The sequence below is a fragment of the Rhizophagus irregularis genome, chromosome 12 (assembly GCF_026210795.1).
Source record: "Rhizophagus irregularis chromosome 12, complete sequence".
Lineage (NCBI taxonomy): Eukaryota > Fungi > Glomeromycota > Glomeromycetes > Glomerales > Glomeraceae > Rhizophagus > Rhizophagus irregularis.
In genome coordinates this window covers 4,237,243-4,258,041 of record NC_089440.1, presented here as the reverse complement: position 1 = coordinate 4,258,041, position 20,799 = coordinate 4,237,243, and the positions used below count along the sequence as shown (strand labels likewise).

General features: G+C 29.9%; 2 protein-coding genes across 3 annotated transcripts; both read left to right on the top strand.

Moving 5' to 3' along the window:
- Positions 1-3,015: 3,015 nt before the first annotated feature.
- On the top strand, positions 3,016-5,787 carry OCT59_004452 (uncharacterized protein). Of its 2 annotated transcripts, XM_066148276.1 has the most exons (4): positions 3,016-3,305; positions 3,470-3,501; positions 3,617-5,527; positions 5,617-5,787. In XM_066148276.1, exons 3-4 carry the CDS (start codon positions 3,696-3,698, stop codon positions 5,708-5,710), a joined length of 1,926 nt encoding a protein of 641 aa, XP_065996895.1. In that variant the 5' UTR covers positions 3,016-3,305; positions 3,470-3,501; positions 3,617-3,695; the 3' UTR covers positions 5,711-5,787. The 2 variants fall into 2 exon arrangements, with proteins under 2 accessions (XP_065996895.1, XP_025180752.1); XM_025316374.2 differs by lacking the exon at positions 3,470-3,501 and having other exon boundaries at positions 5,617-5,782.
- Positions 5,788-19,132: 13,345 nt separating this feature from the next.
- On the top strand, positions 19,133-20,235 carry OCT59_004451 (uncharacterized protein; the record flags this gene model as incomplete). The annotated part of the gene is made up of 9 exons (XM_066148275.1): positions 19,133-19,144; positions 19,372-19,401; positions 19,496-19,527; positions 19,622-19,639; positions 19,734-19,762; positions 19,852-19,878; positions 19,970-19,998; positions 20,088-20,121; positions 20,213-20,235. The coding sequence occupies 9 exons, from the start codon at positions 19,133-19,135 to the stop codon at positions 20,233-20,235; spliced, it is 234 nt and encodes a 77-aa protein (XP_065996894.1).
- Between the last annotated feature and the right edge of the window lie 564 nt (positions 20,236-20,799).

Below are 20,799 nucleotides of genomic sequence, written 5' to 3'. Positions count from 1 at the left end.
AAAAAAATTAAAAAAAGTTTAAAAAAAATGTATAAGATGATCCTTTTTTAAACTTTTAATATGCGTAATACGTAACATATAATGTTTGATTAAATAATTCAATAAATTGACTATAAATCATATATGTCAAAATTTGGCCAATTTTTAATAATTTCTGAAATTTGGCCAAAATGTGTGACAGATCAGCTGATTTGTCACATAACTGAAAGTTTTTATTTCAACCAATATGGGGTTTGCGAACATTTAAAAATAGATGCGCTATTCTTTACTATAAAAAAAATTAAAATTAAAAAATACTCAAAAATTAATTTAAAAAAAATCTTTGGTGATCAGTTAAATACTTAAGGGTAGGGTCTTTTGATCATATGGTTACACATATGTAACATAATGTTGATTATGACCCAAGTCAATTTTATTGATTAAAAAAAAGTGTGACAAAGCCAAGCCACTAAAGAAACATATTATTATTGTTTAAATTTTTTATTTCCATATTTTTAAAGAATTGTTATACCTGGTTTAATTAGTTTTTTTAGTATATACTTTATTTTCAAAAAGTTTTACTTGTCAAAAGTTCAGTTGCAAGTTGCTCATTATACCTTAGAGTTGCTCATTACTTAAGCTAACTTAGTCAGTTTGCGCTATTTTCTTACCAAACTTAAAACCAAACAGTCTGGCTTCTTTATCTACAAATTCACTTATACAATAATATAATGGTAAGCATATCAGCAAATTTGTTCACCCTCTAATTAACATGTTTATTTTAAGGTACTTTTGTTACACAAATTATTACATATGACGTAGTAGGACCTGGGACGAACATTAAAAAAATTTTATTTGGTTTTATTAATACAATAATTTGATAAATTTGATAAATAGTTCTTTTAAGCCAAAATACAATAAATATTATTCTTAGCAATACTGATAATATCTGTTGTGGAATCTCACTTTATACAATAGCTTCTAAATCTTTTTTGTGTAAAAATCAATAATACATATGCTTACAATTTGTTTGAATATAAAAGTTCCTATTTTGTCTACAGCAAGATAAATAAGAATTAATAATATGTTTTGAAAAATGCAAAAAATGGACAATTTTATGAAAGTTATTATAAAAAAAAATTTTTTTTAAATATTAAATGAGTCTTAGAATACTTTTATAAATATTCATAGCTATTGTGTCTATATAAATTTTTATTTTACTTTTTGTTTTATTAAAACATACTTACTTTCTAATAATACACATTAAAAATACTATGCAGGTGAGAAATGGGTTTTTTGTTAATGAAATGGGTTTTTTTGTGTCTATTTTACATTAAATAATTTAAGTTTCGCAAATGTAGATTTTCACTCGACTTATTATTTAGTCAAGTGATATTCAATCAGGTGATTTCATGACATTACAAACCAGTTTTAGGTGACGGATATTATGAAAATCATTCAAAATTTAGCATTATGCAAAAGTGAACAAATCCGCTGATATGGACAGATTTTTTGAAAGTTTACTATAAGCTATTCCTTAAATTTATAGTTCTACTATATTGTTCTATTTTTAGATTTCTAGTAGTTTTCTAATTATTACTTTTTTTTATTATGGATAGATTATACATATTTAAATAATAGTAATTATGAATAAGCATATTGCATTGGAGTTATCAAGGAGCGGGTTATTGTTATTAAAAAGTGATCTATTTATTTTTTGGATAAAAAATCAAAAATCATTTACTGAGAGCGCTTAAATATTAATTTTTATTGTAATATTTTATTTTTTGTAATTTATCTTATAAAATAAAATAATTATAATCATTATAGACGACAAATTAGTGAATCTGTGAAATTTCTGTTAATTGTAAAATAAAATAATGAAGTTTTTTTTCAATTTTTTCTTTGATTTTTCTTTCGTGTGAAGTATTTCTTAAAAAATTGTCACGTGAAATTGATTGATTTTATTGGCTATTATTGTTGATCATCACATGAAATACTATTTTTAAAATGTTACACAAGTTGATCACTGAGTTAACTACGGAGTCAACAAAAAGACCCTACCCTTAATATTTAATGTCTAAGTTAAATATATAGCATTATGAATAAATTTATATTTTAACCCTATAAAAAAAATTTTTACTTAAAATATATTTAAAATATATTTAATTTTCTTTAAAATATACTTAATTTTCTTATTTTATACTTAAAATATACTGAAAATTGAATTTTCGCAAAATTTGAATTAAATTGTATTTAATATATACTTAAAATATATTTAATTTACATTTAAATTTTGCCCATTTCAGTATATTTAAAATAAGAATATTTTAAGTATAAAATAAGAAAATTAAGTATATTTTAAAGAAAATTAAATATATTTTAAATATATTTTAAGTATATTATTATATACTTAAATTATACTTAAATGATATTTAATTTTTACCTATTTCAGTATATTTTAAAGTATAAAATAAAATTTTAAGTTTATTTTATGTATATTTTAGCAAAAATATTTTTTATAGGGTAAGTCTAAGCATATAAGTACATTTTAAGTATATTTATTATTTCAATAAACTATCCTAATAAAGTTATTGATTTGCGTAGTTGGCCCCACCTATTTTATCAAATCGATCAACCAGAAATTTTGTTACTCCTGAGAAACAGAAAAAAGTTTAACTGACGTCATGTTTTCTATGAAATTAAAAATGAGTGGAAGTATTTGACTAATTTGGTAAAGTCCTGTGTAAAAGTGGAGATTTATTTAGTCGATTTGCTCATGATAATCTAATCATATCGTAAATGTAAAAAAAGACAAATCCTTTTTTTTTTAATGTTATACTTTTATAGAACCTTTTTCCGTATAAAAAAATATATCGAGGAAATTAACCTGAATTCATTTCGAATGGGATTAAATGAGTCATTTATTTCAAGGGAACTGCCCGATGTAGTTAAATCAAGATGGATCTCTTTTTTTCTGATTATCGAGATTTTTTTTTTTATTTAAAGACGTTTTTTTTACCGAATCTCTTCTTTGAATCTCTTCTTTGAATAATCATAATGACCTACAGCATTGTTGATATTCGTAGAACCGAAATATCCAAAATCTGGCTTAAAAATTCAATTATTAATGGACTTAATCAATCAACGAAATCCATTCCAACTATCGTACTTTATGATGAGCTCGGTTTGCAATATTTTGAGAAAATTACTTATCTTAAAGAATATTACCTAACGGATGCTGAAATTGATATTTTGAAGAATAAAGCTGACCGAATTAGTGATTATATACCTGAGGGTAGTTTTGTTATTGAATTGGGTTCAGGGTATGTTTTCAAATATTTTAGTTATACGCTAGTTTAACTTTTTGAACAAAAAAATAATATACAATGTTAAAGCATAATACATCGATAAACGATCAGCTGTAATATGATCACCGATTAACAACTAATAAAAGTGATACATATTATTTTACCAAAATCTTTTTTAGGGTTCATAACGTGAAAATTTTCTCTGTTTTAAGTAAATTATATATAGGCGTTTGTTACACAATCCAAAAACGGCGAACCCCAATAAAAAGAGTTATTTGATAATCTTACCTATTACCTTTTTTTTTGGATTGATTTTTTTTTTTTAGTGCGTTACGGAAGACAAAACTTATTCTCGATGCTATTGAAAAACAGAAGAAAAATGTCACTTATTATGCGCTCGATCTTATGGAAGACGAACTCAAAAGGTCGCTGTCGGCGTTGGGAGAATATCAATATATTAAGCTTGTGGGACTTTGGGGGACATATGATGATGGAATAGTCTATACTGCAAATTTCCCTGAGGACTCACACAAAACTATATTGTGGATGGGCTCTTCAATTGGAAATTATAATAGGGATGAAGCTGCAAATTTTGTTAAAACTATTCAAGATAAAGCTATGAATCCAGGGGATTTACTTCTAGTTGGAGTTGACAGACGAAATAATCCTGATAAAATTACTATCGCATATAATGATCCAAGTAGAACTACTGAAGGATTCATAATGAATGGATTGAATCACATTAATGCTATTTTTAATCAACCTATAATTGATCGTAATAATTTCGAATATTTTGCAAAATATAACGATAGTCTTGGTAGGCATGAGGCTTATTATAAGATTAAGAATGATACCGCGTTAGAATTCGAGGCATCCGATGATAACCCTAAGATAGAAATTAAATTAAAAAAAGACGAACTTATTAACATAGAATATTCATACAAGTACAGTAAAGCTGAAATTAGTGATATATTCGATTTTAGTTTTCTATCATATGTGGAAAGTTGGCCAGATTCCCAATCATGCTATGACATCCATTTAGTCTTTAAACCACCTTTTTACTTTAAAAAAAAATCTGATTCATATGAATCAGTACCTACGATTGAAGAATGGAAAGAACTTTGGAAATCTACGGACACATTGATGAATATGGCTGATTCAATTTACGATAAACCTATCGAATATAGACATCCATTTATTTTTTATATTGGGCATATTCCTGCATTTCTTGATATTCATCTTGCACGATATTTTAAACAAGATGTTACTGAACCTCATAATTTTGCTACGATTTTTGAGCGGGGTATTGATCCCGATATAGATGATCCTGATATAAATGATCCAAAAAAATGTAACCCACATTCAATTGTTCCAGATAATTGGCCGGACTTAAATTCCGTTTTATCTTTCCGTGATACAGTGCGTCAAAGACTTATGGCTGTTTATAATGATCAAAAAATCATACCAAGATCTCTAGGTCGTGTTTTATGGATGACATTTGAACACGAAGTTATGCACGTAGAAACATTTCTATATATGTTAATTCAATATAAAAATGTTAGACTGCCAAAAGGTGTCATTATACCTCGATGGAAACCATCGTATGATCAAGTACCAAAAGCCGATTTAATAACGATTCCAACACAAACCGTTACACTCGGACATGATGATGATGAATGTGCAGACGATACTGATCCATTAAGCCTCCCATTTGGATGGGACAATGAGCGACCTTCTAGAAAAGTTACAGTTCAATCCTTTAAGATTCAATCACGCCCTGTTACAAATGGTGAATATCTTTATTTTATGAAGACAACAATTAACAAGGGATATCCTTCTTCATGGATTCCTGTCGACCCTTCTTTGTTTCATTATAAAGTTCGCACTATTTTTGGACCTGTAGACATGAATGTTGCTGTGAATTGGCCTGTAATGTTGAGTCAAGAACAAGCATGCCGTTATGCTGAATGGACAAGGATGAGACTTCCTACTGAAGAAGAATTGAGATGTTTTTACGATTTACATAAACGCCCAGATTTTGAGTCGAACGTTGGATTTTCTTATTGGCATCCTACTGATGTTCCTCATGATAAAAATGTTCAAACTTTGGGATCTGGTTGGGAGTGGACTTCTACTGAATGGAATACATATCCTGGATTTGAAAAAAGCAAATTATATCCTGGGTACTCTTCGGATTTTTTTGATGGTAAACATGCAGTAATTTTGGGAGGATCATGGTAATTTTCATATTTATTACTTTTTGATTCAATATCAAATTTCGGATTTAATTTGATTTAATTTGTTTTATGGATTATTTATTTTCCAGGGCTACACATCCGAAAATTATTCGTCGATCTTTCAGAAATTGGTACCAACGAGGATATCCTTTTGTATTCTGTAGCGTCAGATTATGTCTATAAAATAAATTGGTTGTGAAACTTGTGAATACAAGAAGAAATTTTTATAAATAAAATATTTTTATTACAAACTAAAAAAAAATTTTAACGCTCACCCCAGGTGAAAATCACCTGGTCATATGATTTTTAAAATTTATACATATAAAGTAAAACTGATTTTTTAATAAATTATATTAACTAAATTTCTTTACTTTATTAAAGCATTATAAAATTTGATAGTTAAAATGTTGACCAAAATGGTGAAATTATATTCTTAGCAAGAAAAATTCGAAAATTAGTACCATTATGAAAAATACGGATATCTTTGCAAACATAATACCTACACTCATGAAAATTAAATTGTAAGTGTTTTCCACCTTGCTGAACAATTTTCACTTAATAAAGAAAGTCGATTTCATTTGAGCAAAGTAGTGGAATTACGCTCTGAATTTAATAAAAAAAAAATGAAAAATTCGAAAATTATTGCCATTACGTAAACGCGAATATCTCTACAAGTATTATACCTACACTCATGAAATTTAATATATAAGTAGTTTCGACATCGGAGAACAACTTTCACTTAATAAAGGAAGTCGAATTCATTTGACTAAAGTAGTGAAATTACGCTCTGAAGTTAACAAACGGAAAAACGAAAAATTCAAAAATTATTGTTATTATAAAAAACACGAATATTTCCACAAGTATTATACTTACGCTTATTATATTCAAGATATAAGTAGTTTTGACATCGCTGAACAACTTTCACTTAATAAAGAAAGTTGATTTCATTTGACTAAAGTGACGAAATTACGCTCTGAAGTTAGAAAATATAACACGAAAGAAATTTAGAAATAAATATACTATGAATTGTATAAAATACCTGTAGCTTCACAAGATATAAGTAACAAAACTGAGTCAAAGTGTTTAATATGTGTTAATAACAAAGCTTTTAAAATTTTTTTTAAAAAAGAAATTTTTTTTTTATAATCATTACGTGATAAACAAATAAATAAAAAATTGTGAAATGTAACACAAATCAAGGGGTGAATTTCACCCAAGGTGATTAAAATTAAAAAATAACCTAGAGTGAATTTTAAATTAATTCAAAAAAAAAAATATTTTTGAACTTTATTTTATTTTCCCTTTGTCTGTAACGAGCTAATCGAATATATATTTAATATTTGAATTTGATGATCTATACAAACTATCATTGGAAAACTGTTCGGCAATATAGTTTGGTAAACAGAAATTTTCTAATTCTGCATTACTAAAATAAACTTTTTTGTTAATCTTCCATTTACATTTGATTCTAATTAGGTTCAATCCGGTTCTGGATTTAGACTCGAGTTTTCTTGTTTTCTTACTTTTTTGTAACAGATTAATCCAATTTATTAATTTGAGCCAGCTATGAATTTTGATTAGAACTAACAAATTTCTAAAAAAAAAGGATTGAACTCCATCCATTAATAGCTGTATGGAAGAATTATAAATACTGTAAATGGCATGCAAAAAGGCTTAATTAAATTTTAAAAACAGTAATATCTATTAGAGTCAATCTAATTGAATATATTATTAAATTTATCCTAATTTTATTGATGGCATTCTTAAAAAGCACTTTTATAAGTGACCAAAAAGATATTATTCAAATCCCTTTGTTTATTAAAGCAATAATCACTATATATACAGTCAACTCTCTCTATAATCACACCCCAATGGTGTGATTATAATAAGGTATGACTATTGGTAAGGGTATTAAACTAATATGTATATAACCATTCTATTAGTTATTCATCTGTATAATCTATATTCTTATCTATTACGTAATAAGTAGTTTTAATTTGAAAAAAACCTACATAATAGTCTATAATAGCAAATGCATCAATGAATTCATTCACTTCAAATTTTTGAAATGAGATAAGACTTGCACTATCTTTTCTAGCATCTGCAGTCCAATGAATATACACTAATATAGACCCTGGCGAAAAGAATGGCGGTCAGTTTTTTTGATATCACGAATGTAATCTATAGTAAAATGTGAAATATTTTTTTATTTTCTGAAAGAGGAACAGAAAATACATATATTTCATTATTTAAATAACATTTGATATGATCATCTTCCTGTGTCAATAAATGCTTTAATTTATTATTGCATACTATTCGCACTCTTAACCAGCGTTATTTTGTTATGATATTTTAATATTTTCTTAACTTTCTCACCATCCAGAGGTCAGATTGAGACAAATTTACCACTATTGGATTCCTCTTGACTATGTGGTTCGAATGGTGGTCTCAAAATTATTGTGTAACATCTGTGTAATGTGATAGTTCAAGTATAATAGTGAGTATTATGAATTTTTATGTTGTATAAAGATAATCATTTCTAAAAGCAATATAAAAGCTCAATAATATAATAAAAGACCATTATTTAAATCTCGTAATTGCAAGAAATCTAATAGTTGAAATTTTGTTTCAATACAAGTTTTGGTTGATGGTAAAATGAAGTTTAAACTTTTTATTTCAAACTTTCATACCAAATTCAAAAAATTATTAGTAGTATTTCTCTGTGATAATGTGATATAACTAAATGCAATTATAATATTTGGCAGTTAAAAGTAAGTGGTTTTTTTTTAAAAAAAATTGGAATTTATTATTATGTAGGATTTTGAGCATTTTAAAAAAATTCATAGCAAATTATTATGCTCTGATTTCTATTAAATTTATAACTTCTTGGTTTTTTAGAAGGTAAAATAGGTGTAAAAACAATAAGAAATTTTCATTTTTTTTTATTGCTTTTTAAAATAGTATTCTAAAAATCCATTGGGCATTTACAAGTTTTAATTTAAATAGGAAAATTCTGATGATCTCATATCCAAAATAACAAATGATACTCACACCGCCATTCTTTTCGCCGGGGACTGTATATAAGTTACTTTGTCAAATTCACAAGTAAGATAATATTCAACCTGTTCATAAAAAAATCAATAAATTAATTTTTTTTTAAAAAAAAATAAAGACTAATCTATCCAATATCTAAGAACTAGAGCTGAAACCTATAAAATAGAAAAAAAATTAATAAATTAAATTATTTTTTTAAAAAATAAGTTTTAAAGTGTTATTCAAAATGAAACTTATCATATGGGCTAATTTGTTTTTGTATTTAATTTAAGGTAAAGGTTCACATTTAAGAACCTATTTATAGCATGGTAGTCCATAGGTCAGGGACGATGATTTTCTGCTTTAAGCAGAAAACCGCAGAATTGTCCGAAATGATAGCTCAAAGCAGATACCATAAAAATAACCGCAGATTATAGCAGATTTTAGAAAATAGATTGTATTACATATATTGTCCAATCAAATCTGTTAATCAAATCTATTTTTAATCTTTTTTTTCGAAGTATTTTTTTAAAAAATTGTAACTACTAGTTAAAAATGGTTAAGCATGAAAAAAAAGTAACTGTATATACTCGCGCAGCTGAACATCCAGGTCATTTTAAAGTTGTTGATGACGGTATTTTGCTTTGTATATATTGCAATTATGCTATTAAATGAGAAAAAAAATCAACCGTTGATGACCATGTTTCGTGGTCCTGTTCATTGTGCAAAAAAGGCAGCATATGAAAAAAAACAGAGAAATGGTGAAATACGACAACAAAGGACAATTACTTCAACAATTTCTATTGCTGATAGTAAAAAAGAATTAATTGAAGATTTAATTCAAGCTCTTGCTACTGCTAATATACCTTTAGAAAAAGTGAATTCTCTTATTCCTTTTTTTCGAAAACATGTAAAACAAGGAGGTTTCATCCCCCAAGCACCTACATTATGTCAAATGTACTTACCTCAAATCTTTGAAAACCATCTTACACAACTTAAACTTATGTTTGAAAGTAAGCCAGTAGCAATCACCATGGATGAAACTACAGATGATTGTGCTCGTAGTGTGGTGAATACTCTTTTTCACTTTCGCACAAATACCAAATTAGTTTCTGTGGATTTTTTAATTCAAGTTAATAATTCAACAATAGGATCAACTCTTCTTACAATTCTGACAAAATACAATATTCCTTTTTCTCTTCCACATTTATTCATTTCAGATTCAGCCGCTTATATGAAGAAATGTTTTCGTGAAGTGTTAAAACCTGTTATGCCACAACTGATTTATGCTCCTTGCTGTGCACACATATTAAACTTAATTGGGTAAGTAAAGTATTTTTGTTATAAATTTAATTATCTCAAAATAATTTTGTATAATATTTTAAATTTGTAGTGAAACATGGCAAAAATTTAATCCATTTGCTATTTTAAAAGAATTCTTGGCTAAAGTAAAAGAATGCTTTGTTCGTAGTCCAGCAAGAAGAGGTAGATATTTAACACACTTACGCAATTATGGTATATCTTCTCCTTGTAAAATTCCTCTTCCTACTTCTACACGTTGGAATTCATGGTTTAAAATGGTTGAGTATACAAAAATACATATACTCTATTGGAATTCCTTTTTTCAGGATGAAGTAACCAATGATTCAACAAATGAAACACTTAAAAATATTTTAAAAACTCTTTCTGATCCTTTCAAATTTGGTACAATTTCAGTTTATATTCATTTTATTTCTATATATGCAAGACAATTCATACAAGATACTGATTTTTTTCAGAAACAAAACAAGCCTATATTTCCATTTGTAGAGGGACGCCTTAATCATTTTTCTGCATTTTTAGAAAGTAATTGCAATTTTCAAGATTTTGGTCCAGATCTTGATAATACTATTATTTCACATTATTTCAACCCACCTGATTTTTATCCTGTTTTTCGTTTAGCTTTTGAAGCTGCTTTTAACAAATTTAATGCTCATATTCCCTCACATCCTACACGTTCACTTTTTTTGGCTGCCCAAATTTTTGATCCTAAATATATTTTACTTGGTCCATTGGAAAGAAAAAATTTACGTCAATATAGTGCTATTAGAGAATTAGCCAACCCTTCAGATGAATTACTTTGTGAATGGTCCATTTATTGTGGGTTGCAATTGGAAAATTCAGTTGAAGAAATTAATTTAGAAGAATATTGGATGAATCTTGGAGATAAATTACCAATTCTTTCAAAAATTGCACTTGATTATATTTGGTTACCTGTATCAAGCTGTAGTGTGGAAAGAAGTTTTTCAATTTATAATAATATTTTGGATGAAAATCGACAAAATCTTTCAGAGGATTCTTTGAAAGGATTAAATATGATGTATTTTAATGGAAACTAATTGTAAAGCCAAATAATAAATATAATAAAATTTGATTTTAATAAAATTTTTTTATAGCCGAAATGAGCAGAATTGCGAAATAAATGAGCAGAAAATGCGCTGAAATAATCATTTTAAGTCCGCAGAAGCAGGGCAGATCATAGGTTAAACCGCCGGCAGATTTTATAAAATTTCGCCGCAGAAATTCATCGTCCCTGCCATAGGTACATTTAGTTGACTAACGTATACCAACCAACTGGTATGTGTAACCTGACCAAATATCACTACAACTGCCATTTTTAGTTTGACCTCAGGATAGTCCCTATCCATCAATGGAATACTAACTGGCTAGTTATAACTTCCTACTTATTCTTTATCCATTCTAAAGGCAAGACAAGCTCAAATTTATATGCCACCCTGGCATGTCTTAGTAATGGAGGACTTTTGGTGTCAGATAGATGTAATGGCAATCATCTAGAAACCCTTCTGTACCAACATTCACACTTCAGAACTGAACTAAGGCTCACTCAAGGCCACTGCAGTCCCACGATTTCTTAGCCCAAGGTATAGTTATGGATCTCCCGCCACCTAGTACCCGCCTAGTGGGAGTTGAACCCCATACCTTACTTAATACATCTATCTATTTAGGAATATCCTAGCTGACCTAAACCTATTAAAAGGTAAACTACCACAAAGTCATTACACCCAGGATTTTACCATTTATAATGACCATCTAGCCGCATTAAACTCCAAGCAGTATCATTTGAGTAACCACCTGGATAGGAAATTACCCTCAAGGTATGCAAGCAGTGACCTCACAAACAGGACTCCAAACATCCCAATGATTTCATAAGGAACGTTAGAAGAACACCATGACCATTTGTTGAAATGTGCGGCCTAACTGTACATACTAATTCACCATAGTTAAAGTTCCCTGCCAAAATTAAGGAGTTTCAGCATGTCAAAATTGTTGAAATTGTCAAACCTAAAAATATTACATTTAACGTAATAACTTGGCATTCAATGATCATAGAATGATGCACTATAGCTCGTTGGAATCGTCTCATAACGATGAGTTGAATGGTGGTTAGATCGTCTTTCTACTGTGCAAACAGTTCTATGACTTTATCTTTTATTTGTATTTTAAAATTGAAAATTTTTACAAAACAATCAAACAGTATTACAGAAATAAGAAAATAAAATAATAAAAAATAAAAAGAGTAGCTTCATGACTCATACAAGTGAAGAAATCTAAACTAAAACAAAGTTAAAGAAAGAAAAACTAAACTATTACAGAATCGCATATCCCAACTTTACCCGAAGGCCAGTGTGAGTCAACTATCCAACATCCCAAAATCCAGTCCATTACCAGAGAGAAATCCTAAGAGGTTGAACTGTTAAGCGGCGCAGAAAATCCAAGTGCGAAATCCAAGATCCACCTTGAATTATTGAAAAGGATATCCAAGAAAATCAGGAATCCTGAGAAACTGTCGCCAAAGAAGAGCCAGAAGTGGCAAGAGAAGATGAAGAAGAAAGAGAAGAAAGAGAAGAGTGTTAATTTGCAAAATCAACATTTTGCGAATTTAGCCATAGATGGAAGAATACATTGCGAGGCATCCAAATGTCCCAATATAATTGTTCATAAAGATCAGACAAAAGTGAAGTTAAAACTTCAAAGATTTTTTTTTTAGGAAAGTGTTTACAGAGATGTTGTACTAGTTCAACAGAAAAGAGTCCGCGTGTTAGCTAAAGACAAGATGGTGAAGGCGTAGAAAAATCCCAACAATCAAGAGCGGAAAATTCCAGTAGAAAATTGTCTGAAAGAGAAGCAAGTTCAGAGAAGCTAGTAATACAAGCATTGTAAAAAGAAAGTATAAGTTTGTGATAAATCGATCTAGAGCTGACATCAGGAATAATGTAGGGACAAGTCCAAAGATGATTCATGTCTTCAGAAGCTGAGTGGCAAAGAGGGTATAGCCAATCGAAAGGATAAAGAGAAGGTTTGCGTTTCTGAAGGGCAGTCAAAGTAGGTAGCATATTTAATAGAACTTTAAGTCAAAACGCGAGAAGTCCTTTTTGTCCATTGTGATGAGTAGTAAAAACTTTTGAATGAGATAACCAGAAAAGAATACCCTCCCAGTCGAAATATTCAATTGGGGCAAGATGGGAAAACCGAGAAAGGGAACTGAAATTTATCAAATTTCAGGTTTCGTAAATAGACTTAAAAAATTGGCGAATGTTTTCATCAACTGGAAGAGAATCATATAAAATGATACACAGGGCATCTAACAGAGCCATTGGAGTTGTTGTCGGTTGAAGTGAGTGTAGAGCATTTTTGGCCAGAGAGTCCACTTGAATATTATACACGTCATCTGTGTGTACAGGGACTTTTTGAAGGGTAATTAGTAAATGTTTGTTGTGAACTTAATGTCTAATAGAAAGCCAAAGCAAATGATTAGGTAGACACAAAAGTTTTGGCAAGAAAGGTTTATCCACAAATTGACTCCAAGATGAAATCAAGGAAGCACAATCAGTGTTGACAACAACTGAAGAATAAGGAGCGAGAGCCTTAAGCGCTGACAGGAGGGTATATGTTTCCGAACGTAGGGCAGAAGGGTAAGTCATCAGGATAACATCTGAAGAAGATTCCAAAATAAGATTATCATCATCAAGGGCAAGCCAGGCAAAGGACATAGAGGGAGATCTTTCAGGAAGCAAATCAATAAACGATCCATCCATGTACAGAGTATATGTCGAACAAGGAAGGACAAATGAAATATCATCTACATCAACTAAAGATGAAGGAGCAATGACATCACTCGAAGGAGGATTAAGAGAAACTATAGCTAAAGAAGAAGCATAAGCTAAAGAGGTTGACAATTTGATGGGTCGTCCTTAAGGTTGCTTGCCGAAACCTGTTTGGCCTAATGCCGAAAGGTGAAACCTCTTATATAGTGCTAAAACGCCGAAATGCCGAAACTGCGAAACCTGTCAAAATTGCGAAACTGCCGAAACATGCCGAAACCTCTATAATAGGTTTCTCTGTAGTTTCGGCATAGTTGATCATAAGATTTGCATATAGTTACGCCAAGTTACACCAATTAATAATATAATTTAGATGATCAAATAATCTACAGATAAAAGATTAAACTTCAATATTTTACCGTCGTCTTAGTTCTTTTAAGCTTTATCTAGTGTTAGAATTTTCATTTCTAACTCCCATATTAATATTATGATATTACACGTTTTTACAGTTTTTTTTTAAGGGGCTTATATTCATTAAAGGAAAATGCGTAACATGTATTTAATAAACCCAATACCGTCATCTCCTTTAACACTGAACTAAAGTTTCTTTTACTTTCTTCCGTTTTCTTAATAATAATATTAATAATAAACTGTTTCAAATGACTGATCACATAGAAGATTCACCCATTAAAATGAAAAATAGAGGAGGTCGGCCACCTAATAGCATTTGGGAAGATATTAATAAAGGAGAAGCTGTTGGTTCTGGCAAATTTGCCGCCTCCTGCAAGTACTGTAAGAATATATGGTCACGCGGTGAAGTTTCAAAGCTCGAAGAACATCTTTCAAACCATTGTCCAGATGCGCCAGCAGCAGTTGTTAGAAGGTATATGACTAAAGTAATGGAACGGCAAGATAAGTCCAAGTCATCCAAAAAAAGAAAATACTCTGAAGGTCAAAGTAACATGGATGATTACCATGATTCAACAGAGCTTAACGAACAAAAATGTACACGAATTAATCATGCATTAGTTAAATTTTTTATTGCGTGCGGAATTGCGTTTAGAGTAGTGGAACATCCTTTTTTCATCAATTTTATAAAAGAGCTTAATGCCGGGTACAATACACCAATAAGGGAAGTATTAGTAAATCAACTACTTGAACGTGAATTAGCTCAAGTGAACTTCAAAGTTAATTCTGAACTTGAAAAGGAAACGAATTTAACGTTAGGTTTGTTAAATTAAATAGGCTATCATACGTCATTTTTATTTAATCTTACTTACTATATAATATTAATTTATAATTTAGCCTTTGATGGTTGGACGTCTGGTACACATCGTTCAATTTGGAACTTCATTGTAATGACTCCGTCGCGTAAAGAATATCTTTATCAACTTTCTGATTTGTCTGAAAATTCGCACACTGCAGAATATCTAGTTACGGTAATTGAAAAGGTTATAGAAGGTATTGGAGAAGATCGAATATGTGCTGTAGTTTCCGATAATGCGGCCAATGTTCGTAATGCACGAAAAATTATACATGAGAATCATCCAAAGATTGAGAATGTGCGATGCGTTGCACATTCTATCAATTTAATTGCATGCGACATCATCAAGGAGAAGTTTGGGGAACGTTTATTAAAACGTGTTAATATTTTGACAACCTTTTTTAGAAGTTCTCATCAGGCTAATGCAAAACTTGCTCAAATAATTAAAGAAAAAGGAATTAGTGGAGGAGGATTAAAATTATATTGCAAGACACGCTGGACTACTGCTAGTAAATTCGTAAATTCAGTAATAAATTTGGAATCAGCACTAGAAGAAATGGCCAGCGATCATGATAAAGTGCTAACAAATGATAAAATAAAACCGATTATTCAATCGAGAAATTTTTTTTCAAATTTACGAGTTCTTGGATTTGTTCTGGATCCTCTAAGAAAAGCGGTACTTTCATTAGAATCGAGAAGAGCTACACTTGCAGATTGTTTCCTGAGCTTGGCAAGACTTGCAGCTACATTAAAAAAGTTACCCAAATCATTAAATCCTGCATTCCGAAGTCATTGTATCAAAGTAATAAATGAAAGATTTGATGAGTTCGATGATGATAAGTATATTACTTGTTTTTTTATGGATCCCAGATTTAGAAACGCGCCACTTAAAAAATGCGCCCTCATGAGAATTATCAAATGTGCAGCTTCAATCGGGAAAAATTTAGGTTTCGACCGTTACGAAGCTGAAACTTTATGTGATCAAATACAGAAATATATTAATGAGCAAGAGCCATTTGACCTAGATATCGGTTTTGCTAAAGATAATCCCGTGAATTGGTGGAAATATATTAATACCGAACCAGAACCAGATGTCCTGCCAAGAATTGCAAGTTATCTATTTGCAATATGTCCTAACTCAGCAACTTGCGAACGTGGATTTTCGACTTTAGGATGGCTATTTCATAAACGTCGCTTAAATCTTAATGTGGATAAACTAGAATCCATGTGCAAATTAATTTTGTATTGGAAATCCAATTCAAAAACTGAACTTGGATTTTATGGAATTGATCAAAAAAAGAATACTCGTCTTAGTGATGATGAGATCAATATACGTATTGCAAAAGCTTTTGCAGAAGATGACAATGAGGAATATAATGAGGAGCAAGCTTCTACTCAGAGATTAACTACAAGCGGCGAAACAATACCCGAAGACAATTGCCATGTAGTAATCGAAAGTCTATGGATTGATCAATTTGTTAATTTATCGCATGATTCAATTACTAGTGAAATCGGCGATATTCCAAGAGATATATTGGATGATTCAGATGAAAATAATGCGGAAGATGATGAAGTTGATGATAGTGGTAATAACAAGAGACCCGGAGAAGGTGACTATGATTATGATATAGATGATGTATTAGGTATGGATGACGGTGATAATAATGACGATAATTATGATGATAATGAGGAATAATAATAATGAGAAATAATTACAATAGTTAATCCAATGAGAATTAATTCTAATATCATGTGATTTAAATAATGATACTATTTAGGAAATAAATGATGTAATTATGTAGGACAAAATATTCGCGATCAAAGTCCAGTTAACATATAATTATGCAGGCAATGCAGGCAATTGTAATTTTATATTATATTTTAAAACATTGCAATTTAATTAAGGAATAAGGATAAGCATATTATATTTTAAAAATAGTGCAATTTAATTAAGGAATAAGAATAAGCATATTATATTTTAAAAATAGGGCAATTTAATTAAGGAATAAGGATAAGCATATTATATTAGAATCAATAAGTTTTAAGGACTTCGTTAATTAAATTTATTACATTAGATCAATAAATTTTAAAAACTGCGTTACAAAAAAAAATTTAGAACTGCGTTAATTAAATTTATTACATTAGAATCAAAACTGTGTTTATTTTGTTACAAATACTTTAATTATGTAGAATGTTATTATGTTCATCAGTTCATGTTTTAAACATTATAACGAATTTTAAAATTATTATAAATATTATGAAATTTGAATTTTTTTTTCGCAATTCAAAACCAAATTGTATTTTAATTTTCAAATTGTATTTAATTTTCAAATTTCAAGTTACGAAAAAATCATAAAAATAAAAAATGGCAGCATTAGTACCTTTTGTCCCACCGCCACCACCAGTATTCCAATGGACGATTAACGCAGCTAGGCAATTAATCGCGGAGCGGAGAAACTTACATCAGCAATTCGAAAGAATTGCAAACCGTCATCATGTAAATGCATGGACAATAATAGCAAATAGGGTGTTCATTGCAACGAGATTTGCAGCGACACCCAGGCAATGCCAAACAAAATGGAATGCCCTCAAACGAGGTTATGAAAACCTCAGTAGGATAATAAATAATAATGATGATGACATTCCTATTATAAGCCCAAATAGTTTCGATAGAGCGTGTTTTGCTGATATGAACGATGAATTCTGGTTACAAACCGGTAATTATTATTAATTATTATTTTAAATTAATTTTATTTAGGCAATTCATTCAATTCATTAATATTTTTATTGGATTTTAGATCTGTTTAGACGAGAGTATCGATGGCAGCATGCTGCGCATGATCGACGTCGATATGAATATAGATTGCGAAGGGAAAGAAGAAGGTCGTGATCTAGGTGCCGATCGAAGTAGATCAAGAAGTAGAGATAGAAGACGAGATAGAAGTAGAGATAGAAGACGAGATAGAAGTAGAGATAGAAGACGGGACAGAAGTAGAGATAGAAGAAGAGGTAGAAGCAGGTCCCCACATAGAAGATAAAGATATTATTAAATTTTAATTTTTATTATATTTTTAATCGTGTATTTTATTAGTTTAATATTAAATATTATAAAATAAATATTTACATACAAAAAATCATATTGTCTTTATTCTTATAAATTGTTTAAATGCCGAAACTCTAATTAAATCATATAGAAAGTATTGCCAAAATACCGAAACAGTTTTGGCAAGTTACGGCAGTTTCGCGATTTTGATAGGTTTCACAGTTTCGGCATTTCTTGATGATTTCGCGAAACTAGTTTCAGCAGTTTCGCGTACGCCATTCTGCTGAAACCCTCTAGTTTCGGCAAGCAACCTTAGTCGTCCTGTGGCAAAAACTTTGGCATTCTTGATAGGGTAGGCGACAGTATCAGCCAGTTGAACCTGAAGGAAACAACGTTCATTAGTACAACGCCATTTGATAACAGAGAGTGTTGCATATTTAGGAACATGATGAGAGCAGCCAGGACAAGGGCGAAACGAGATAGAATTGGAGCCAGCGGTAGGAAGCCAATGAGATATTATAGCAAAACCTTTTTTTGAATACGTTATGCATACACGGCCAACAAGTAAAGTATGAGTATTGCGATCCTGAGAAAGGGCCCACAAAGGGCGATACTGTCCATCAGGAACTGTATTATCTAGTAAAAGAGGAGAAGCTATTGTAAAAAAAGAATTAATAATAAACGAAGAAAAAAAAGAAAAAGAATTAGAAGAAGATAAAATATTATCAGATAAAAATTTAAACCAAGCAGGAATGCGTCCTTTTTTCCAACAATTCCCAAATATCAAAGATCAGACCATGGTAAAAGAAATTTTCCACAGGGCGATGAGAGTTGCGCTAATACAAAAAGGTTAAGATTCTTTCATAATATATAACTAGTTTGAAATAAACGTTGCAGGATAAGGAATCGGAGAGGTTTAGCTGAACGTAGATCTCATCTCGGAGTAGGGCTCCGATCAGTTCGATTTGGTACGATTTTTGCTAAAACCGAAACCGAACCGAATTGATCGGTAACGGTATTGCTAATTACTAAAGCTGATCAGTTTTGGTAATTATAAATACTGTTACCGACCAGTAATTACCGAAAACTGAACTGATTTACCGATTCATTATCGGTTCAGTTTTAAAAACGGTTTGCAACATTTTTATTAAATTATCATAAAAATGTTACAAAACGTTTTTTTAAATAAATTAATTGCCGATCTGCATGGGTGCAGTTGTTCAATGTATCACACACTTGATTGGCCGATCTACATAATTACGGCAAATTTTTTTTAAAAAAAAAAATTCTTTTTTTTTTATTTTTGGAAATAAAGACGGGTAAGTGTTTCCAAAATTAATTTTTTTTTGTTTTTTTATGTAAGAACGTTTATTAACGTTTTTTTACTTCCTTTTTTTTATAGATTTCGGCCAGAACTTGGAAATGGAGACCGGTGAGTATTTTCAAAAGGAGGAAGCGAGTTTTTTTTAGGGGTTTCTTATGTAAGAACGTTTATTAACGTTCTTTTACTTTTTTCCTTTTTGTAGATTTCAGCCTGGGAGCTTGAAAATGAGGATCAGTAAGTGTTTTTAAAGGGGAAAGCAGGAGGAGGTTTTTTTGTTTTTCTTTATGTAAGAATGTTTATTAACGTTCTTTTACTTTTTTTTTTGTAGATTTTGGCCTAGAGACCGGTGGTGAGTATTTTCAAAGGGGGGAAGCGGACTTTTTAATCTTTCTTTATGTAAGAACATTTATTAACGTTCTTTTATTTCTATTTTTTTGTAGATTTCAGCCTGGAACTCAAATGGGGACTGGTGAGTATTTTTAAAAAAGGGAAGTTAATTTTTTTTTATTTTATTTATGCAAGAACGTTTATTAACGTTCTTTTACTACTTTTTTTTAGCCCAGAATCCGGAAATAGAAACCGGTGGTAAGTATTTTCAAAGGGGAGAAGCAATTTTTTAATTTTTCTTTATGTAAGAACGTTTATTAACGTTCTTTTATTTCTATTTTTTTTGTAGATTTTGGCCCAGAACTCAAATGGAGACCGGTGAGTATTTTTAAAAAGGGGAAATGGGTTTTTTTATTTTATTTATGCAAGAACGTTTATTAACGTTCTTTTACTACTTTTTTTTGTAGATTTTAGCCTGGAATCCTAAAATAGAGACCGGTGGTAAGTATTTTCAAAGGGAAGAAGCGATTTTTTAATTTTTCTTTATGTAAGAACGCTTATTAACGTTCTTTTATTTTAATTTTTTTTGTAGATTTTAACCCAGAACTCAAATAGGAACCGGTGAGTATTTTTAAAAAGGGAAAATGGGGTTTTTTTATTTTATTTATGCAAGAACGTTTATTAACGTTCTTTTACTACTTTTTTTTGTAGATTTTAGTCTGGAATCCAGAAATAGAGACCGGTGGTAAGTATTTTCAAAGGGGAGAAGCGATTTTTTAATTTTTCTTTATGTAAGAACGCTTATTAACGTTCTTTTATTTCTATTTTTTTTGTAGATTTCAGCCCAGAACTTAAATAGGGACCGGTGAGTATTTTTAAAAAGGGGAAATGGGTTTTTTTTATTTTATTTATGCAAGAACGTTTATTAACGTTCTTTTACTACTTTTTTTGTAGATTTTAGCCCAGAATCCAGAAATAGAGACCGGTGGTGAATATTTTCAAAAAGGAGAAGCGATTTTTTAATTTTTCTTTATGTAAGAACGTTTATTAACGTTCTTTTACTTTTTTTTGTAGGTCTAATTAAATTTTAATAAAATTTAATTTAATACTAATAAAAAATGGCTTTAATATATTAAAACCGTCATAAACAAATTACACTATTTATCAAAATAAATTACG

Excerpts from the sequence above, each read along its gene's own strand:
- OCT59_004452 (XM_025316374.2), top strand. The coding sequence starts at position 3,040 with ATGACCTACAGCATTGTTGATATTCGTAGAACCGAAATATCCAAAATC. Across the intron at positions 3,306-3,616 it reads GTTATTGAATTGGGTTCAGG|TGCGTTACGGAAGACAAAAC; the intron begins GTATGTTTTCAA and ends TTTTTTTTTTAG. Across the intron at positions 5,528-5,616 it reads GTAATTTTGGGAGGATCATG|GGCTACACATCCGAAAATTA; the intron begins GTAATTTTCATA and ends TTTATTTTCCAG.